The 19,840-nt window shown below is 37.0% G+C and overlaps 1 protein-coding gene across 8 annotated transcripts; it reads right to left on the bottom strand.

The window, feature by feature from the left end:
- Nucleotides 1-1,882: 1,882 nt before the first annotated feature.
- Nucleotides 1,883-19,840, bottom strand: LOC103695578 (vesicle-fusing ATPase-like). Of its 8 annotated transcripts, none has more exons than XM_008776945.5 (22): nt 19,477-19,840; nt 18,914-19,009; nt 18,747-18,831; nt 18,607-18,657; nt 17,564-17,734; nt 17,229-17,383; nt 17,015-17,123; nt 16,827-16,926; nt 16,687-16,742; nt 13,739-13,804; nt 13,582-13,664; nt 12,869-13,002; nt 7,889-8,099; nt 7,201-7,332; nt 7,062-7,122; nt 6,916-6,975; nt 6,697-6,755; nt 6,344-6,431; nt 5,918-6,040; nt 4,873-4,938; nt 4,267-4,450; nt 1,883-2,158 (listed from the first exon to the last, which is right to left on the bottom strand). In XM_008776945.5, the coding sequence occupies exons 1-21, from the start codon at nt 19,662-19,664 to the stop codon at nt 4,301-4,303; spliced, it is 2,244 nt and encodes a 747-aa protein (XP_008775167.1). In that variant the 5' UTR covers nt 19,665-19,840; the 3' UTR covers nt 1,883-2,158; nt 4,267-4,300. The 8 variants fall into 8 exon arrangements, 4 of the variants coding, with proteins under 4 accessions (XP_008775167.1, XP_008775164.1, XP_008775165.1 ...); XM_008776943.5 differs by lacking the exon at nt 1,883-2,158 and adding an exon at nt 3,977-4,190; XM_008776944.5 differs by lacking the exon at nt 1,883-2,158 and adding an exon at nt 3,977-4,190 and having other exon boundaries at nt 4,271-4,450.

Below are 19,840 nucleotides of genomic sequence, written 5' to 3'. Positions count from 1 at the left end.
TAAATCACAGCCTCTCCAGAAGGGAGCGCTAAAGAAGTATAAATTTTTTTGCCTACCTACTAGTTGATAAAAGCGCACAGCTGATCGTCAACGCGAGCCCATTTATTGAGTGCAATTTTGCATACATGATGACAGAGGAACTAAATTAGATATTTTCCCCCTTTTCTTGCTTGGTTCAATAAAATAGTATCACTGGCATCCAATCAAACTCTCATTATCATCCAGAGATATTGCTCGTCCTTATCAATGATCCTTATTTTTTTTTCTTCAAGCAACCACAACCTTACATTGCCGGCTCTCTTCTTATCACCACCTACAGTTGCTTCCAATGACCTTCCGTTGTCTATATCATATCCCGGTGCATGCCTAATCTAACTTAATAGGAAGTGCATTCCAAGATGGCTTGGACTTGTCTCCAAGTTTCACAAGATCTACAGAGTTTTGGACCAGAAATATTTGAAACTATTGAATCCAAGTTAGCAGTAAGTTTGCTATAAAGTAAGATTTGCTGTCTCGATACCGAACTCCGTACTAGTCCCATACTAGCATAGTTTTGGTACAGTACGGTACATAGTTTTTTTTTTTGACGTACCGAATGTCGGTACGCCATCCGTACTAGTACCGGTAACGAACCGGTACAGTACGCCCGATACTGTTCGATTCGGACTAATACAACATACCACGCCATAGAGGGTAGAGAGAAGATAATTGGCTAGACTTGAATTTTATGACTACCACATGTAAGCATTGGCTGAATAGAGCAGATCGAGGAATGACCAGGAACAGAGATCAGAAGTTCATTGACCCCACAATTCCATCATTTTCGGGATATTGGAAATCACCTCCTAGAAATTTTAGTTATTCGAAATCCTGAGACTGCATTGTTGGCAAAGTATCCTTACGGCCCTTTTGGTTCTTCACCACCGCCTTTGAGCCAAATTCACCCATTTACAGTTTTGCAAGAAGAGTAGAGCTAGGGCGGCACCTATTCAATCACCAAAATTGTAACTCATAGGCGTTGGTTGCCATGCTCGCATCACTTGCACCCCAAGCACGCTTTTGTTTGACTGACAGTTGCCTCTCCGCATTTTCCTTGCAAGAATAATTGCGGGCATCAACATCGAAGTGACAAGTGAATTGGCTAATATTTATCTAGTTTCGCATTCGAATCTTTATAGGTTATGCGAGCTATTCATGTATAGCTTGAGATTGGCTCATTAGCAGCTCGTTTGAGCTCAGCTTAGAAAACAAGATGAGTTCAATCATTTCTCAAAGCTCAGCTCATTAATGAGCCAAGCCTGATCACAATTGGTTTGCCAAAGCAAAGGAGAGATTAGGTCTGCGAATAAATCCTCAGTTTAGAATTTATATGAGGAGAGTTCGAACAACCTGTACTAAGATCGCTGGAGCTCAAAAAGCTCTATAGAATATTGAGTTAAGTTGAGTGCTCCGGTCAGCTTGTCTGCACCCCTAATTACAGCATTCAACCAATATTCATATCCGTATTATCTCTACTAAAGAAAAAAAAAGAAATAAATATTGATACATCAAATAGGACTAGCAGTCGAAACTCTCGTTTCGTTAAAAATTCTATTTAGTCTTACCCAACCATAAACTTTTGAGAAAAAAATGCAAAAACATCAACATGTATTTGTTTTATTTTTTCATACAATGAAATCTTTGATTTGGAGGACCGCATTTTTCATAGTTAGTTTTCTAATCAGGAATGGAATTATTAAGATCCACTAGAAGTGTGAGATGATAAAGTCAATACAACTATATATCTCTTTTACATTATTTTAGAAAAATAATAAAAATTGCAAGACATGTACTTATTTTATTTTAACAAACAGAAAATTAGAACAATATTCTATCCATAAGATTTAAGCATATAAATAATATCCATATTGTCAATATTCGTATATACATCTGTTTAAACCAAGTACAGCTAGAAATTTAGTATCTATGCTGAGGTTTATATTTGTCAAATAAAAGTGATAAAGATACAGATACATCAATATTCAATCCATTTTCAACCTTGACTTCGGCCCCAATTACACATCCAGTTGAAGCCTAATTGGATGCTTGATTATTTAATCACGAAGTAGCAAGACGCACCAACTCCTGTGATTCCTCCCGGTTCTTTGTCCTCTTGACCCTTCACAGATTATCATTCATGCGAAAAGCATCACCTTAACAAGCTAATTGACCATCCAAACGTCAAATATATAACAGTTCTAGAAACTTTACAGGTTCCTAAATATAAAAGCTAGGTCTACCTTTCACGTTTTAACACAAGGATAAAAGGTCACACCACATACAAAGACTACTCTTCAATAGAAACCAATCTCGTGGGTTGCAACCAAATTGAATGTGATAAGTTAATAGGATCTGGAATCAAGTTAGGATTTTATTCTCATTGGCTTCCAATTTACAATAAGATATTTAAAAATATAGAAAAACCTTGTCATTTTACCATTAGCTCTCATCTTAAATATGACTGTTTTAAGTTTAAATCCGTTAGATAGTATCAGGATGTGTACCCAAAAACCTTCAACCCAACAATAAGCAGATATAGATCCAATAAAAAAATTTCAACAACCTTACTGTAACAGTCAGATTTCATATTTACAAATCCACTTTTATTGGATTGGGATATAGATATGTCCGAATCCGAAAGCCTGATAATTCAAATATGTACACGTACCATATAAATGTAGTATATAAAAATTTAGGAATACAAAGGATTAGCCACATGGCTTGCGTCGTTTGATTTTCACCATGTCTTGTGCTTTTTCTGACACATGCACTTTCCCAGATCACAATGATACTTAAATTTGATTTATTTCAATCAAATAACATAAATAAAAAAATGTATTTTAAATTGATTATATTTTTAAAAAATAGTCATTCATTTTCTATATCGTACTTTTCAAATGCAATTTGTCACAAATACGTAACATGTTATATATGGAAAACTATCATGATAAGAGACCTAGTTTTGAGAGTGGGTGACCCTTGACTAAATAGCCTACTAAATCATATACATTGAACCTTAAAAATTACTCGAATCCGAATCCGTTATTAATCAGGTCCAGGTGCAAGCTCAGGTCATACTTATTTTGATAAACCTGAATCTGCATTGCACCTGAAGTCCTATTGAGTTCGGATCAGATGCAACGTAGATTTGACCCAAGACCGACCCATTCATTAGGCTATGATAAAGTTTTCTATGATCATGATTATGCATGTAAATATTATGAAGTTATTTATTGGGCTATATGATTGTATCCATCACCCACCAGGACTCAATTTTGTGATCCAAGCTTCACTAGTTTCTATGGGGCTAGGTTAACACCAACAATCATGCTTCACCCAGCTTTTTTATGTCGGATTAATACAAACTACAAGCAAAAAAAAATCAAAATATCTGAATCACTTTTTAATCTGCATTATTCCACTAACTTGGATTATATTTCTTTTTCTGGAAAAAGGATTATATTTCTTTTAAAATGAAACCTCTTCCACATTCCTGGGTTCCACCTCCACACAAGCTATATATTATAATTGCTAGAGTATGTAATCCACAACCTACCTGGAAGCAAAACTCTTGGAATTTATCAAACATGAATGGAGTCATCAAACAAGGACATTAGCAAACCCGATATGGGAAACAAGTCCAGCTTATGTCCTAAATTAAAAATTCAATTAACTAATTCTGCCACCATATGAAATTATATTGGCATAAATGACAATATCCATTGTAGCAGAATGTGACTGTCATGATAATAATACGAAAGAAAGTCTACTCACTGGAATCAGAACTCTTAGAATTTACCTAACATAAATGGAGTCATAACACAAGAACATTGGTAAACCCTATATGTGAAACAAGCCCAACTAATTCTGCCACCACACAAAATTATATTGATATAAACGTCCATTGCAACAGAATGTAACTGTCGTGACAATGATATGAAAGCAACGCTAATTCCAATTAACTTTACGTCATGAGTACATATCAGTGCTGCAAACTGGTTCTTCTTACCAAAAGAATATAAAGGAAAAATGTCTCACCGGAACACTAACACCGAAATATTACCAGAGCTCATCTACTATAGTGATTTAAGCTCAGACCTATTCAGCAGAAAAGAATAACAAGGAACAACCACCCTCATCGGAACAAAAAACTGGAGAAAAAGAAAATTGTCTGAGTGTCAAAAACATGACGAAGAAAAAGAAAAAATTAATCCACAAAAATCATACCTACTTATCTGATGTCAGAGTAATATATAAAAACTCAGTGTCGGAAGGACACAATGTCACCCAAGATATCATAGAAGTGATTTAGGCTAATCTTCTCTTTTCCAGAGTAAATAGCCTCTGCACTTCCTCCCGTGGATCCTTGTGCAGCCATCTCCACAAGCATATACAACTTCTTCAAGGGCATCTGAAAACATCCCAAAGAACATGAGAACCAACATACATACATTCTCAGGTTGATGTTATTCTCAGCTTCAATCAATGTAACAGTTTATCTATGTTAACGCTTGGTGGGGCCATTGCATTTAACAAGGTGACCATAAGGGTTTAGAATCTACAGAAGTGACTTTATGCTTTAGATGGTTCAGACTCACCAACTTCCCTTAAAGCAATACGAACATGATCCAAATGGGATTATGTGTTCATAATACTGAACAACAAACAAGTTGCTCAAAAACAAAATCTCATCATTTATTATTGCTCAACTAGAATATATTACGGAGCAAACCAACACGAAATCTAAGCACAGTTTACTTTTTTCTTGTAGTTCTCATTGATAAGTGTCTTAAATAGGTAGGTTGGCAGGAGAATTAGAGACATCGAGCTTACATCATGCAGCGCTTCAGCCGCTAAATCAATATCATCTTCAGCAAATACATTAAGCCCTTGCAAAACCTGCAGAGAGGAGATTTCATGAGCTAAATTTACCGAGCAAATTGTGGCCACAAATTTCGAAGAACTGCACTAATAACTGCATAGTTGCAAGACAATGTCAATCTAACAAAAACTCTCAAGGTCGAATGTTACATTTATAATGCTGCCAACTCATGTAATATTAGAACTCTAGCTTGTGCATGCCATCTCGACTTTATGCATGCACATTCATATGCAATCCTGAAAATAGAACTAACATGCATTTTTGTATATAAATGAAAACACAATAGTTGACTGTAGCAAATCACCCTCCACGTCATGGAAAACAAAAGCTCAAAGGTCATGGAAGCCCAACCTTGGTGACCACCTTCAAGATCAATAAGAAGAACAGTAATCAAGCATGCTGCATTTACAGAATAGTTATCTAAGTTGTTTTACTCGATGTACCAATACCAGCTAGCAAGATATCTGGTGTTGTCACTCACCTATGATATAGTTAGACTTCAACTAGGTTTCTAGAGACAAAGCGATAAACATGTGATTTTAGGGCCTGTTTCGTATTGTTATCATGTTCTGTTTTTGTTTCCCTGCAAATAAGCGAATACCAGAAGGAGATTGATATTGGAGATAGCATTTATGCAGAACTCCTGCCATTCCTTGCTTTTGATGTACCGCCCAAGATTCAAATTTAAAATCTCTGGTCGCTAAGCAGATGCATATGAACACAAGGCAATATGTTGCTGCGAAAAACTCCATAGGTTTTGCAAAAAAGATTTAAAAAACAAAAGGGTCATATCATAGATTTTTTGTCCAGGCTAGTTCAATTTTCTTCTTGGATTTTTGAAAACAAAAACAGAAAACAAAAGCAATATCAAACAGGCCCTTACTGGCATGCATAATATCCTGATAGCAGTTTAACTTTACATCTATCACTATATATATCCACCGATCATTTCCTTTTTTGTTTTCAGCAAAAAACTTCCTTCCCATATTCCTCTACCTTTTTGGCATCTGCCTTGTCTAGAGTTGGAACATGGTATGTGACAGAGAATGCATCACATATGCCAAGAGACTCCAGAAAGCCCGCCTCACTTGTTGTTCCAATTACCAGCATGTTCTTACCCTGCAAGAGGATATAACATATCCGTCATGCTAAGATCTAAGCAGCTAGCCCTATTTGCAGTTTACAGAATAAGAACTGTTAATGTCAAAAAGTAAATGAAAGACTCAGGCAAATTCTGGCCAAAAAACCTTACAGAAAACTCACAAATTTTTAATATCATTGTTCCATGATGCTGAATATATGCAAGTATGACCGGTAAAAGCCTAGGTATATTTGATCTCATAATTCTTTTCTTGATTTGATAAGCTTTTGCACAAACCGTTTTAGAAGGAATGAGCAGAAGGAAATGGAAGAAATAAGAACCTTTGGAGGAAGTCGTTTCAGGAGGACCAATAATGTTTGTGAAATCAAATTTGAAAAGCGTGGCCCTATAGCAACATACTCCAATAACCTGAAGTATAGAATATGTGGAACTGTCATGCATAAAGAATAATCAGGAAATAGCATAGTGTAAATATGCATACTATTTAATTCTCACAGAACACGAGAACTATCCTAGAGGGCAAGGACACTTTCCTTACCATGTTTAGAGGTGGGCAACCAATTATATTTCGTGCAATTTGCATTTTGTATATAAATGAATATTAAGTTGCTGATTATTCTCTCTCTCCAGTAACTTTAGCAAAGCCACAATAGTTACATAAGTTAAGAGTTACCTTTCAATGTCATCCAGAATTATGATGCTTAATTGAGATTTGTAAGCATCCTCAAATACCTATATTGTACAAGAATACGAATCAGTCTAGTACACAGGAAGGAAAAAACCATTAAGATGTCAACTTATTAGCTAGTTCAGTTGCAAAGAGCAAGAAATTTTTCCAGATTTCCTTTCAACATATACAAGATTAAATAAGCTAATTCAATTATAAACAAACCTTAACAATTTGTGCACATTTACTGCTCTCACTGAGACCAATCATTGTTTCTGCTGAGATCTATATTCACAATAAGGTGTCATATCATTAGAAACAAACAACCTTAAAAGAGTGGATGATCCTTAGAAAAATGAGAAGATGCTTACTATCTTGACATAGGGGAAATCACTGTCAATGCCAATCGTAGCTGCCATTGCTGTCTTACCACTGACAATAGAAACTTCATCAGATAACATACACACTGCAACAAAGAGAGGTGAAAAGAACAGGTATATGATAAGCTACCTGCCGCTTGGACCTTCCAGAAGGCAAGTAACAAGTGGGCTTCCCTTACTTACTTTAACTTGCTCCACAAGAAGCATAGCTCTTTGATAGATGTGCTTATGCCTCTCACCACAGTCAACCACACCATTAAGCCTGTATGCCATTTATGGTTCAAAAGAGGATGATGTGTCCCAAAAACATGACAGAGATACACTTCTCATAACCATGCACGAACACAAACATTGAAATGATAGGGATGTCTCATAACTTAATATCCTGTATTTTTGTAGTTAACTGAACACCGCAAACCTAGTCTAAGACTGATACTTGGAAGACACGGTAAAACAGACTTTCCAGTTCAGACTTTAATGATATCAAAAGATCTCCTATGAATATACCTTATAACTGTTTACACTGGCTGTGGAACAAAATGATCAAAAATATTACATTTGAACTACGAAGCAAGCTTCATGCAACTAGTTTTGAGCACATGTTTCTTGAAACAAATAGTATGTTTAGACTGTCAACCTTGTCGCATAGAAATTGTGTTGGAAAACTCATTTAATTTACTTCCACATCTTCAAAAAAAAATAGTACGCTAAGACAACATATATATCCAGTTTCTAATACAAAACAAGAGTATCCTTTAAGTAAATTTAGAAGCACTTTATTGACGTAAAATTTATTGATAGTAATAACTTGACAATACCTGCATCGTTCGAGATCATCTGTGGATGCACCAAATGCAGGGACAACTTCTTGCATAGCATACAAAAAATCATCCATTGTAACTTTTATACTCTCCTCATCTAAAGGTTTAGTAAGATCATCCATGCTTATTTGCCGATTCAAGGCAAATGAGACAGCACTTTTGACAACACCTTCCAGTTCAGCCCCACTGTAGTTCTTCGTACGTGCAGCTGCATCAAGATATGGATAAGCACTTTGGTAATCACAAACCCCCATTACATATAACTTCATTTTACACCCACAAAATCTGACATGCTTCGCTACATTTAATCATCCCTATGCTGAGAGCAAGTTGTTTGCGTGCACGCCTTCGGTTTTTTGCAAAGTTGTAGGATGGGAATTGCAACTAAAATTTTCCATTTCATATAGGACTATAGTATGGAAAATATAGTGCAATTAGTGTCAAAATGTTTGAACCTCAAGTTAGTGCTAGCACATATTTCTATTGTGGTAAAAAAAAAATGCCCATCAAGTACAAAATATACATTTAGCTTTTAAGGTCATTCAATGAAGTGAGAAAGGTAGCAGAGACACCAAAACAGCCACTGCCACTACCCTACTCATCAAGCATACTATTACTGCAGATATTTTGTCTCATAAGTCTACTATGATCAAATGTGTGAAATATCAACAGCCACCTGTTCATCTATTAAGACCAACCGAGGCTAATGCAGTAGCTTTACCACCTTGACAACAAAGGCAAAGAAAAAGAACTGTGAGCATGCAAGCTTGCCATATCGAAAAACCTTAGTAGCAGGAAACTTCCACTTAGGGTGAAATACACACTTCAGAATCTCCCCAAAATCTCATCTCAAGCAACTTTCCAGATACTAGATTCCCCATACTTGCACCTGAATCCGCACCCGCATCTGCACCTACTTCTAGTAACTAAGTGAAAAACACAATAAAACATCATTATATCCAGGAAAAATATTCCCAGTTTCATTGTTAGATTGATGAGTCTGATTTTCCCTTTGTTCCAAACACCAGTCCTTTTTCTCATATCCAGAGTTCTGGCAACTTCAAACAAGGCTTCATAGGTTTCTTGTTGCCAAAACCTCATGGAAATCTTAGCCTGTTACTCCTATGGTATCATCTGCTACCCGGACACTTCAACTGTAGGAATTTTTTCAGAAAAAAAAACAGACATTATGGCCCAGCATCAGATGAAAGAAACCCCATGACACTTTATAGTTAAAATTTCATGCTAGAAAGCAATCTAACAAAGCTCAAAACTCCACCTCAAGTGATGAAACTACTTGGCACAGAACTTTTTGTTCTACCTTGTTTATGGATGCAAGAATGCAAGCGAGACACTTCAACTTATACTATTCCAAGTGACAAATTATATAAATCTGAAGTATCTGGAGCATCGAAGCACAATTTTAACAAAACTTAAAAGTGTCATTGACTTATCAACAACAGTCCACAAATATGAAGGTACATGTCGTTCTATGGCAGTGGAAGTGTTACCATGTCAGTTTAAGGAGTTTGAAGGTTGGAGAAATAGAGATATGCGTGAAATGCTTGTCTTTTCATTCCTCTTGCCTATGTATTTAACACACACACACACACACCCCTTATCATGCCAACTAATAATGTCACATATTATTTACATGCACTCTCTTCACTGCCTCGAAAGCATAATGGTAGAGTTAACTATCTTTAGAAGCTAACTCTTAAGGATCACTGGCAGCTAGTTGTACAAATAACACCCAAGTAACGTGCTTCCACTTTCATGTCATACCTTTAATGCTAGAAATTGAGAAAATCCTCATCTATTTATTCTTTCACTTGAAAAATTGAGAAAATACCGACAATTATAACTTTATAGCATCTCTAGGATGAAAAATTCAAACTCTAAGCTTCTTGTTCTTTTCTTCCCATTTAAATTAGATACCAGCTGCTTTCTCTTGTCACAAAGTTGTCAGAGTGCAATGGTGACAACTGCCTAAACATAAAGTCTGGATGGCTATGTGCTTGTGGAGGCTGTGTTTGATTTGAGAACAAGAAAATGTCGAATGGAGATAGCAATTCTCTTGGAACAACTATTTCTGTTTTTCTTGGCTGAAATTTCTTATTCCTGGTTGAGATATCTCGAGGGTGAACATATATTTGCCCATGCAGAAAAGGTTAAAGAAACAATAAAGGGCCTTATTCCATGTAATTGTTTCCCCTGGAATCATATGTCGGGACTCAGGAACAAGCAAATCTGACTGGAATAGCTATTGCACCCTCGTTCTCATTTTTCCAAAAACCTGTTTGGCAGACTTCTCTGCAGCTGCACCAAGCACAGCCTTAGAGGTTCAAAGTTCAACATGGTAATAAAATTAATGTTCAATAATGAGTACTCATCAATGTTTTAGCAATTCACTATAAATAATTGATTTGATAATTTTAACTTCTAAAAAAAAAAGAATATGAGCCTGGATCATGATGCACACTGTAAAAGTATCGATGAGCAAATTGTCTAGCAGCAGCAGAATACCATAAACTGCAATAGAGGTCCAAACAATCCAAAAGATGTACAATATATAATGTTACAACCTATACACAGCTACTATAAATATATAACCCAGTGAGTGAGAATAAAATGATTATTTTAACCTGTACCAATGACGTACAGCGACCTACAATATGATACAGAAGAAGCACTAAAATCTGTGCAATACATAGTATTAACTAGGTGTAGTATGGGACATTAAGCACTTGTTAGGCAGTTAACATCATCCAGGCAGTCCACATGCACACCAGGGAAACCACCAGTACAAGCAAGTTTAGGTAATACGAGACTAGCAGGAGATCCTTCCCAGGTAACTAGGCAGCTGTTCTACAAAATAACTATGAGTACTTTATGAACCATGATCCTCAAACTGTTACATGATAATTTCAGTTCAACATTAAACAGTACTTGCATTCACAACAATGATACATTATCCAAATGGCGACCAACATCAACATCAAGTCATAGCAATAATTTTAGCAATTAAGGTAGCATGATATGAAAATGTACTATAAATTTAGAATGTAGGTGCTAAAATGTCAAGGTAACACATATAGTTATAAAAAGCAACTATTGATGATTTTTACTATGATCATATCCCGTTAACATAAATGTGCTCATAAACCTGAACTCAATATAATTGTATTTGGTATGCAAAACCTATCAAAAATCATATTTTTTTGGCGAATACAAGCTTCATCATATCCTTCCTCCAAACTTCTATTCATGCTCTTTTAGATTTCTTCCTCCAATAATTATTCTTAGGTACAAATTTAGTGCCCTTGAGAAGGACCATCTCTCAATAAAAGCTATCACCGTGCAATCTAAAGTGTGTGTGTGTGTGTGTGTTTGGGGCTAGTATCATCTCTTCCTATTCTGTAAAAAAAAATGTAAGTGTCCTCTTTACTAGTAGAAATTCCTAACGATCTCTCGTATGATTTTACAACTTATTTTCGCTCCTATCCTCCTCACGCCACAACCCAAAGAGAAAGTATGTGAGCAGGGTCGACAGAACCATCCTAAACCGAGCGGTTCTAGCCGTTTCGAGCCGTACTGGCAGGCCGTACCGGCAGCCCACCGGTACGGTTCTAGTAACGAAAACGAAACCGTTGCTAGAGGCGGAGAAGAAGAATGAAAAAGAGAACAAGTGAGGGGGAGGGAGAAAGGGTGGCGGAGGCCGGCGCCAAGGCAGAAAGAGTTCAAATAGGGGAACGGCCGCGGCTTCCCCTTTCCACCCCGGCGCGACCTCTACCACCCTTTGCCGGCCTTCCTCCCTCCCTCCCCTGCTCTCTCTCTCTCTCTTCCTCTGTCGTTCTCCCTCTCCTCCACCTCTTCTACTGTGTCGATACGGGCCTGGCACGGCGCAGGCCCGTACCGACTCGTCCTGTCGAGAAATCAGTACAGTAGCCGATACTAGTTCTACCAACGTTGTATGTGAGTGTCTACACACTCCCGTGCCCACGCCCACAAACATGCATGTCTGCGCCATGTAGTCCATGACACCATGCCCCTATTACATCTACAATGCAGTGTTGTTAGGAACATTTTTCACTTTTATAATGCCACGTGATTTCATCAACAGAGTTGCATTGAGCCAATAATATTTTAATGCAGGGACAAAGTTGGGTAGGATATATAATCTTGTATTTTTAATGTTAAAAGTTTTGTTTAGACTGCCAATTCTGTGGCTGAGATTTCTCTGTAGCTGGACTTCATACAAGATAAACTATAATCTCTGCTATATATTTAAAACCAAAACAGTCCAGCATACACAGTCTACTGTCTGCAAGACTCAGGACACAGCATCTTGTATTAATTGGGCTACAAGCTTCCCAAGAGAAGGGGTAAGGCAGAAGCCTTCTGAGTTTCCTGATCTTTCCTTTTCCATTTTTTTTTATTTTGTGTGTGTGTTGGTGGGGGGGGGGGGGGGGGGGGGGGGGGGGGCCCTTTGTGTTCTTGCATAGGCAGGCTCCTTTCACTTGAATCTTCCATGATGTGCCAATATGTAAACGAGAAATGCTCCGTGTCTTCTACCGTGCTTGCATCTGCACGCATGCACGGATGGCGGCGGCCATATGGGCGAACTCCTCTCTCAAAACTTTTGATTGCCTGTGCCAAAACACTAGAATAGAAATTCTCCATGTTTTTTGGCCATGTTCAAGGGGACAGTGATACATATTCACATCTGCAAAGCCTTTCATTTCTTATGGTTGCATGGCCAGACTCCCTCAATGCATGTGCGAAAGCACTTGTATATGTAAATGAGAAATGATATAATGTCTCAACTTTTAATTTGATTCCTACACCCCTAATAATTTGACAAAATGTCACCTTCATGAATAGTTTCAACCAATCAAGTGTCATGCTATAACATTTTTTATGAAAAAAGAAAAAGTATCACCATAAAAGAGTTAAGGGAAAGGTATAAGCACATACCAAGTTCTTGAAGGTTCACGTCTGCTGCAAGAAAAGAATTTTCTCTCATTTTATTTGTATGTATTTGAAGAATTTGCAAACGACCATGTTCATCAGGGAGGTTAATCTCAACATGAACCTCCAGGCGTCCAGGTCTACATATAGAACAACACATCAAAAAATTCACAGTGCAGAAAAAGTACAAGCAACAATAAGAAAGAATGGGAACAATATGATAAGAGAACTGGCAAATATTTTCCACACCGACTATAAAGAATTAGAAGCAACAAAATTTGAAAAATCATTATCCACACCAAGCATTTGAGAATAAAGTCGTACCCCTAACTTCTCCCACATTTACAACAAATATCAGAGCATGTGTAACAATCAAATCCTGTTAAACTCTTTGTACAGCAAAGAAAAAAAAATATAAACAAGGAATTGGTATGTCTCCTAGAAATGTCCAGGCTTTCATCATGGTCATCCATCAAATTCCTCTAGCTTCCATTAATATTTGTGATCAATGCATCTTCTGTATGTATGCACGTATATAATATGTACATATTACAGCATGAACCAACAATGTGGCTTATTTTGATTAATACCACTTCTGATAATTAAACATCCTTGTTGACGATTTATCATATTCTTGCAAAAGAAGCTAGGCAGTTAATTGTAGGTGTACTGCATGCAAGCTACTAAATTATACAATCCAGCAAAGGCAAGAAACTGACCTTAAGAGGGCTTCATCCAGCAGGTCCTTCCGATTGGTCATTCCAATAAGCAGCACATTGTTTAAAGACTCAACACCGTCTATCTAAAATACAGTCACTCGGTTAGTATTCAAGAATACAACTGACGAAGCTAATTGTAATACTTGGGAAAATTCACCTTTGTGAGAAGCTGATTAACTATGCTATCATGTACTCCTGTACCATCCCTCGTCGACCCTCTAGACTGCGGTTTCCGATTTCAAAATATTAATAACAAATTCCAGATGTATCAACAATAGCAAATTTCTAGACATTATTGCACATAAACATATTGTCATGATGAACCGATACACATCAATACAATGTTTCAGACGACATTCAATACAAGCAGCAAATTTTAACAACCCTTGGTATATGAGCAAGATATTTTCATACTAAAAGAACTTTGGCCGACATTTACATCCCATTCCTGCAGTCAACAGTAAAGTCAAATGCACAATAACAATGGTGGACAAATTCTAAAATCTTTGGTAATCTTTTCACACACATGCGAACATACGTATCAAATCCTATAACATGCATGCACATACAAAAATAGATTCTGGGAAAATCATAAGATAACAAGAAATCCAAAAAAAATAGAAAAAGGGCTGCATAGTTTGTGAGCTACAGATGAAGCATTCACTATTCCGATGTAATCTGCTTGTTAATTAAGCACAACAAAAATGAAAACCTATAAAGCATCAATAAAGCCTGTAAGTTGATTAAGATTACTACTTAGCTAGCTTTGACAACTCCTGTTCCACCCAGGTCCCTTATCTAACCACCAATAAATAGTGATTTATTAAGATCTTTTCAAATCTACTAGGGAGCTAATGCATCGGTGAAATATACATATATACGGAGCTAAGAAGATTGGACAGCAGTTTTTAGTTCTTCACAACCACTAATGGTCAGAGATTGGAACAAAAATAACATCCTCAAAGGGATGAAAACCAGCCAACTGTCAGGTGTAGAAAGATAAAGAGGAACAATAAATCCAAGCTGATTTAATTATCCAAGCCAATTGACAAGAAGATTCCTAGTGAACTTGGAGACAGTCTAGTAAATTAGTACTACTTGAGAAAAAATTAAATCAAAATAAAGATTTCCAATTTCAGTTTGTGGTGCATAGCGATAACCTCATCAATTGAATCAGACAGATCAGAATATAACAAGGCAATAAGATGAGACTGAAACAGATTAAAGATGCCATAATAGGACTCTGAACTGACTCAACTAGAGCTCAACCCACCCACCCCCCACCCCTCTCTCTGGGTTATTAAATTAAATGAATCCAAGCTCAAATTTATAGAGCAAAATCTGAGACTGGACTGAATCCAGGATGGCCATGAATACTCAGTATCATGACTGTAAACTGTTACTTTGAGAGATTCTATTTAGAAAGTATATAAGGTCCTTCTTTACCATTACATATGCATGCCCTGTCATAAAAATCTATCCCTAAATAAAATCCGATAGGGTTTGCAATGCATCTGAATACATAAGAATTTTATTGGGGCCTATCTTCAGAAATGATTGCAGTGGTTCATACAATCCACTTTTTTAAGCTCATAAACTAACAAATCCAAATGCACCCTACACCCACGTCAACGATTGTGATTATTTCGATAGCTTTTGGGTCTTTAGTGTTGGATTACGATGTCTTCCAGTGTAGAGGGCACAACCGATCAGCTCTCCTCTGATTTTTAATCAAATACACTTGAATTAGACCCATACCTAACAACCCTTAAACAGAACATCTTTACTTGATCCAATTGTAAGATCCATATTCCCTCGTTTAGCAAATTACCTCTAAGCAATATATGATTTCCCCTTCTAAATTTCAATACTTCATCCTTTGGGCTTCTTCTGGTTTCGTTCTTCCCTCATCAAGAACCTAGTGGATCAACCTATGACCAAGTCATGCTGTAACCTCCTGGCATAAGTTCACAGTATGTTGAAGGGTCCCAACAACTATTCTAAGAGAAAAAATATGTTTATGACGATAACAACAGGACACCAACATGAGAGTCAATAAATGCTCTTTTTAGTTTTTGTGTGCATTTGCGAGTGCAAACTCAAGTATTGCAACTCTCATCTTTGTTTATATTGTTTTGCGTACCTTCTCACAGGCCTTATCGTCTTTCCTAAAATATCGAGCTCCCCAGAATTTCTTCCATTAATTTGTCCATCTCCTAAAATATACCTTTCGGTCCTCTCATGCAATTCTACTTATACTACACACATTAATAACATATCTTTTACAACATTGGTTTGTCATCTTCCTGTCGTATACTCTTTTTACTAACGTTTGCCGTATCGGTAGATATCATACCATACCGGGTGTACTGTACTGTATCTATACCAAACCGATATAAAATCTCATACTGTATCAACACTCGGTACACCTCACCGTCTCGTACATATTGCATACTGACACTGTAATAAAATGGTACCAATATGAGATTCAGTACCAAAATAGCGAACCTTGTTGTTTACTAGTATAGTTTTGCCTCCAAATAATCTTTTGAGTATCTACCTACTCAATATATATTTAAGAAACAAAATTTTGACTTATAATAGTACAGTATCATCCATACCACGTAACCTCAATCTTGCTTCTTTCCACTTGGTCTCTTAGAAACATGCTATGTCAATTTATAATCATGGAATTAACTATCTCATCATACAACACATATTTCAAGTGGGGTGCATGACCTTTGCATGGTATCCCGTAGAAAAATTTCAAGTGGGGTGCATTGACTCATCAGTTGCAATAAGCACATATAAGAAAGCACTGAATCCGGTATCTATAAAGTTAAATTGTCAACAAATTAAAGCACATTATTTAAAGTCAAACAACAAGTCAAAAATAGTTATTAATTGTATTCCAATATTATCAATAGCAGTATATTTGCAGCATTGAGGCAATACCACTAGAGAATAGAACTGCATATATCAATTGAATTACAACAGAATAATACAATTTACTTTGGAACTTATCTATGAGGTGATGCTCAACCCTTGACTACATGGAAAGCAGGAAATGCATTGAAAGAAAAAGTAGTGTAATTAGATGTCTACCTTACAAATAGCATCGATTTCATCAAAAATGATGACATGTAGGTCACTCTGATCGCCTGATGATAAATGGAAAACATAAAATACTCAAAGAGTACTGGAAAATCATACCATACACATAACGCATCATAGGATCTATGTACCTCGAGTCCTTTGGTCATTCTCAGCATCAGCAAATAAATCTCTCACATTCTTCTCTGTTTCTCCAACAAATTTGCTTAACACTTCAGGCCCATTAACAATCTAAAATGTTACAGATCGGGTCCTTAATTAATAATAAGATGCTTGATCTTTTGACAGAACATTCTGAAGTCTAAAAATAGAGTTAAACCTTGGGTTCCCTTCCATTCAATAATTTCCCAATCTGACGAGCCATAAGAGTTTTGCCAGTTCCAGGAGGCCCATGAAGCAACATTCCCTTGACATGCTTGATACCCAATCTGCAGTGCACAACCATCAGATAAGCATCAAAATATTACGCAAGTATACAGTGTGAGAAAACTGGAATATAAAATATGCTAGTGTAAAATTTAAGTAGGGTATACTTATTAACAACGTGCGGAGGAAAAACTCGAGATGCAAAAGCTCTTCGAAAAATGTCCGTGAATTCAGCACTCAATCCTCCTATCCCCAGCTTCTCAAGATTAAATTCTTTATGTCTGAAAATGTTGCTGCTGGCAGCTTCACGCTGATTAACTATCTGCATGCAGAATCATCACACTGGATATCCAGATTCTCATGAAACATAATTAATGTTGCTCATTCGAGAGCTTGAGAGCTGCTATTTGCAGAAATAAACCATCTAAACCTAATGATTTAGCAATTATAAATGCAAGCAACAGGGTGGCGGGGAAAAACAAGAGCCACAGAGAGTAAGGACCTTAATGCCAGAGTTTGGAGAAGCTTCAAAAATAAAATATGTATCGTTGGATATCATTCCTCTTTCCATGGCTTTGGAATCTTCCTGGCCCTCTAGCATAGCCTGATTGACTGTAAAGATATAATTTGTTCCACAAAATTCAAATGACACTCTTTGACCAGTTGTCATAACCTGCAAACCATACACCAGTTCAGCAACAACCTAAAGCTAATTACACTCGATCCTGTTAATGAGATTATGCAGAATAAAACCAAATTTTAGTTATTCCCATGCTTCTTTTATTTTTTATGTTTTTTAAAAAAAAGCATGCAGAGATAGTGACACACTCAAACAGTTATTAGAAGACCGAACAAACAAAAAGGGGGAACACAGAACACTTAACCGATACCTTTGTAAACATTATGTAAATTTAAGATAAATTCTTTTCTCCCGACAATATCTGATATATGTTTTTAAAAAATAAACAGCTGCAGAGCTTTAAAAAAAAAAGTTTGGCATGTCTTGGCACCCACCTGTCTGTCCTCCAAATTTAGACAGCAAGGTTTAATGGCCATTACACAAAGATATTGGTTCATCAATAAGTACCCATGGACAGGTCTTGGTGGATTCACCATTAGACCAGCAAACTTGGTAAATTCACTCTTCCATGTTCTGAATTTGAGGGATATCTTGCTATCAGATTATTACAAGATGAATAATCCAGTCCACGTTTTCCATATATTATAGGAAACCTCAACTGCAGAATTGATTCTTAAAGTAGTTCTTTGCGTATAATTAACAAAGACCGAGACCAAGTCTAGTGAATAAATTACAAGAAATGTGGAAAGAAGCAAGATTTTGTGTAGATTCATTAATCTGAGTGCAACAGAGAAAAAAAAAGTGGGTGTTAAGCAAAATTAGCAAATAGGTCAAGCGTCAGTGATTCATGCGAACAACTATGAGTCAATTGCCACACAAGATGACTGTTAGAAAGTACAAGGCAAGGCAAGAAAAATCATTGAAATTGCATCACTAGTAACAAACGAGCAATAGGGATGTCTTACCTGATCAATCAATCTTTTCCGAAGTTGTTGAGCAAGAACAACAGCATCTAACTGCAAAGCAATCAGTGTTGGCAATATCAGAATTCTAACCATCACACACAAATTATATTGATAACCTGAATTTCAAGAAAAACACTTACTTGCTCGGTTCTGTTAGTCTTCCCTTTAACAAATTCCAACTCTAATGTCAGCAATGCTAGATTAAAATTATCAGGGGGAACAAACCTAAAATGCAAAGTCACCAAGAAACCTTGAGGGATAAGCCGAATAAATTGGATCAAACACCCAAGAATCAAGGATGCCAAACCTGCTAACAGATATTGAGTCACCCGCAGAAACTTTTGTATGGCGACGTTGAAGGGCATTCAAAGCGATATGACCATCGCGAATGCTTTCATGAGCAGTGTGACTTCGTTAAGGATCAACCTCATAGTAGAATAACTGACAGCTTATTTTAGTACAAAAAAGATAATCCAGATCACATCTTGAATGAATACCAAGAAGTTAATTCATCTCGATCTTCAAATAAATAGCAGACTTGGAAGCAACATTAATATTATCACAATCCAGGTTACACTTCTTTGATCCCACATATCTCATTCTAGAACACAACTCAAATTTACCAAAACCCTAGAATCGAATCAAGTTTGGAGGGGAAAAAAAAGATTGGGTTTTTCTTTCATGAAAAATGAATCATTTCCTTGATCTCGTATCGAGAAATTTCAAGAAAACGAAATAATGCGATCCTAATCGACAATTCAAGAAATGAAATCAAATCAAAATAGAGATTGATAATTCCAGCGATCAGGCATTCACATCGGTAGAGAGAGGAGAAAAAAAAGAAAAGAAAAGGGGATCAAGAAAGGATATCGCAAGTTGAGGACGACGGAGTTCCCCACGAGGGTGAAGATGAGGCTCGATCCAGGCGTGGAGAACTTCCGGAGGTCGCCGGTGGAGCAGTAGGCGAAGTTGGTAAGAGCGAGATCCTGGTTCGGCGTGCTCACCACAACCATGGATTCGGCCGTCGACGAGGGGCCGAACCCGAATCTCCCCGCCATGGCAGGCAGAGAACGGGGGAGGCCGGATCGGAGCTAGGGTTTCCGAAGGGGTAGAGAAGAACGCCCGGGGTCAGAGGCTCCAAGAGAGAGGGAGGAAGGAAGACTGGAAAAGAGCGGACGATGCCTTCGTCTCGAAGAGTTAATGTAGGCCGGAAAGAACTGTGATAAGTATACCC

This window comes from Phoenix dactylifera, chromosome 1, assembly GCF_051530095.1.
Source record: "Phoenix dactylifera cultivar Ajwa chromosome 1, Ajwa_hap1_PhDact_Kaust_v1.1, whole genome shotgun sequence".
NCBI classification, from domain to species: Eukaryota; Viridiplantae; Streptophyta; class Magnoliopsida; order Arecales; family Arecaceae; genus Phoenix; species Phoenix dactylifera.
The sequence above is the reverse complement of the archived record's forward strand: the minus strand, read 5'-3'. Positions and strand labels throughout refer to the sequence as shown.

What these genes read in the sequence shown, in the direction of transcription:
- LOC103695578 (XM_008776945.5), bottom strand. Translation starts at nt 19,664, where the DNA reads ATGGCGGGGAGATTCGGGTTCGGCCCCTCGTCGACGGCCGAATCCATG. An exon ending in GAATGACCAAAGGACTCGAG is followed by an intron (nt 16,743 to 16,826) that starts GTACATAGATCC and finishes ATTTATCATCAG; the next exon opens with GCGATCAGAGTGACCTACAT. An exon ending in TGAAACGACTTCCTCCAAAG is followed by an intron (nt 6,041 to 6,343) that starts GTTCTTATTTCT and finishes ATCCTCTTGCAG; the next exon opens with GGTAAGAACATGCTGGTAAT.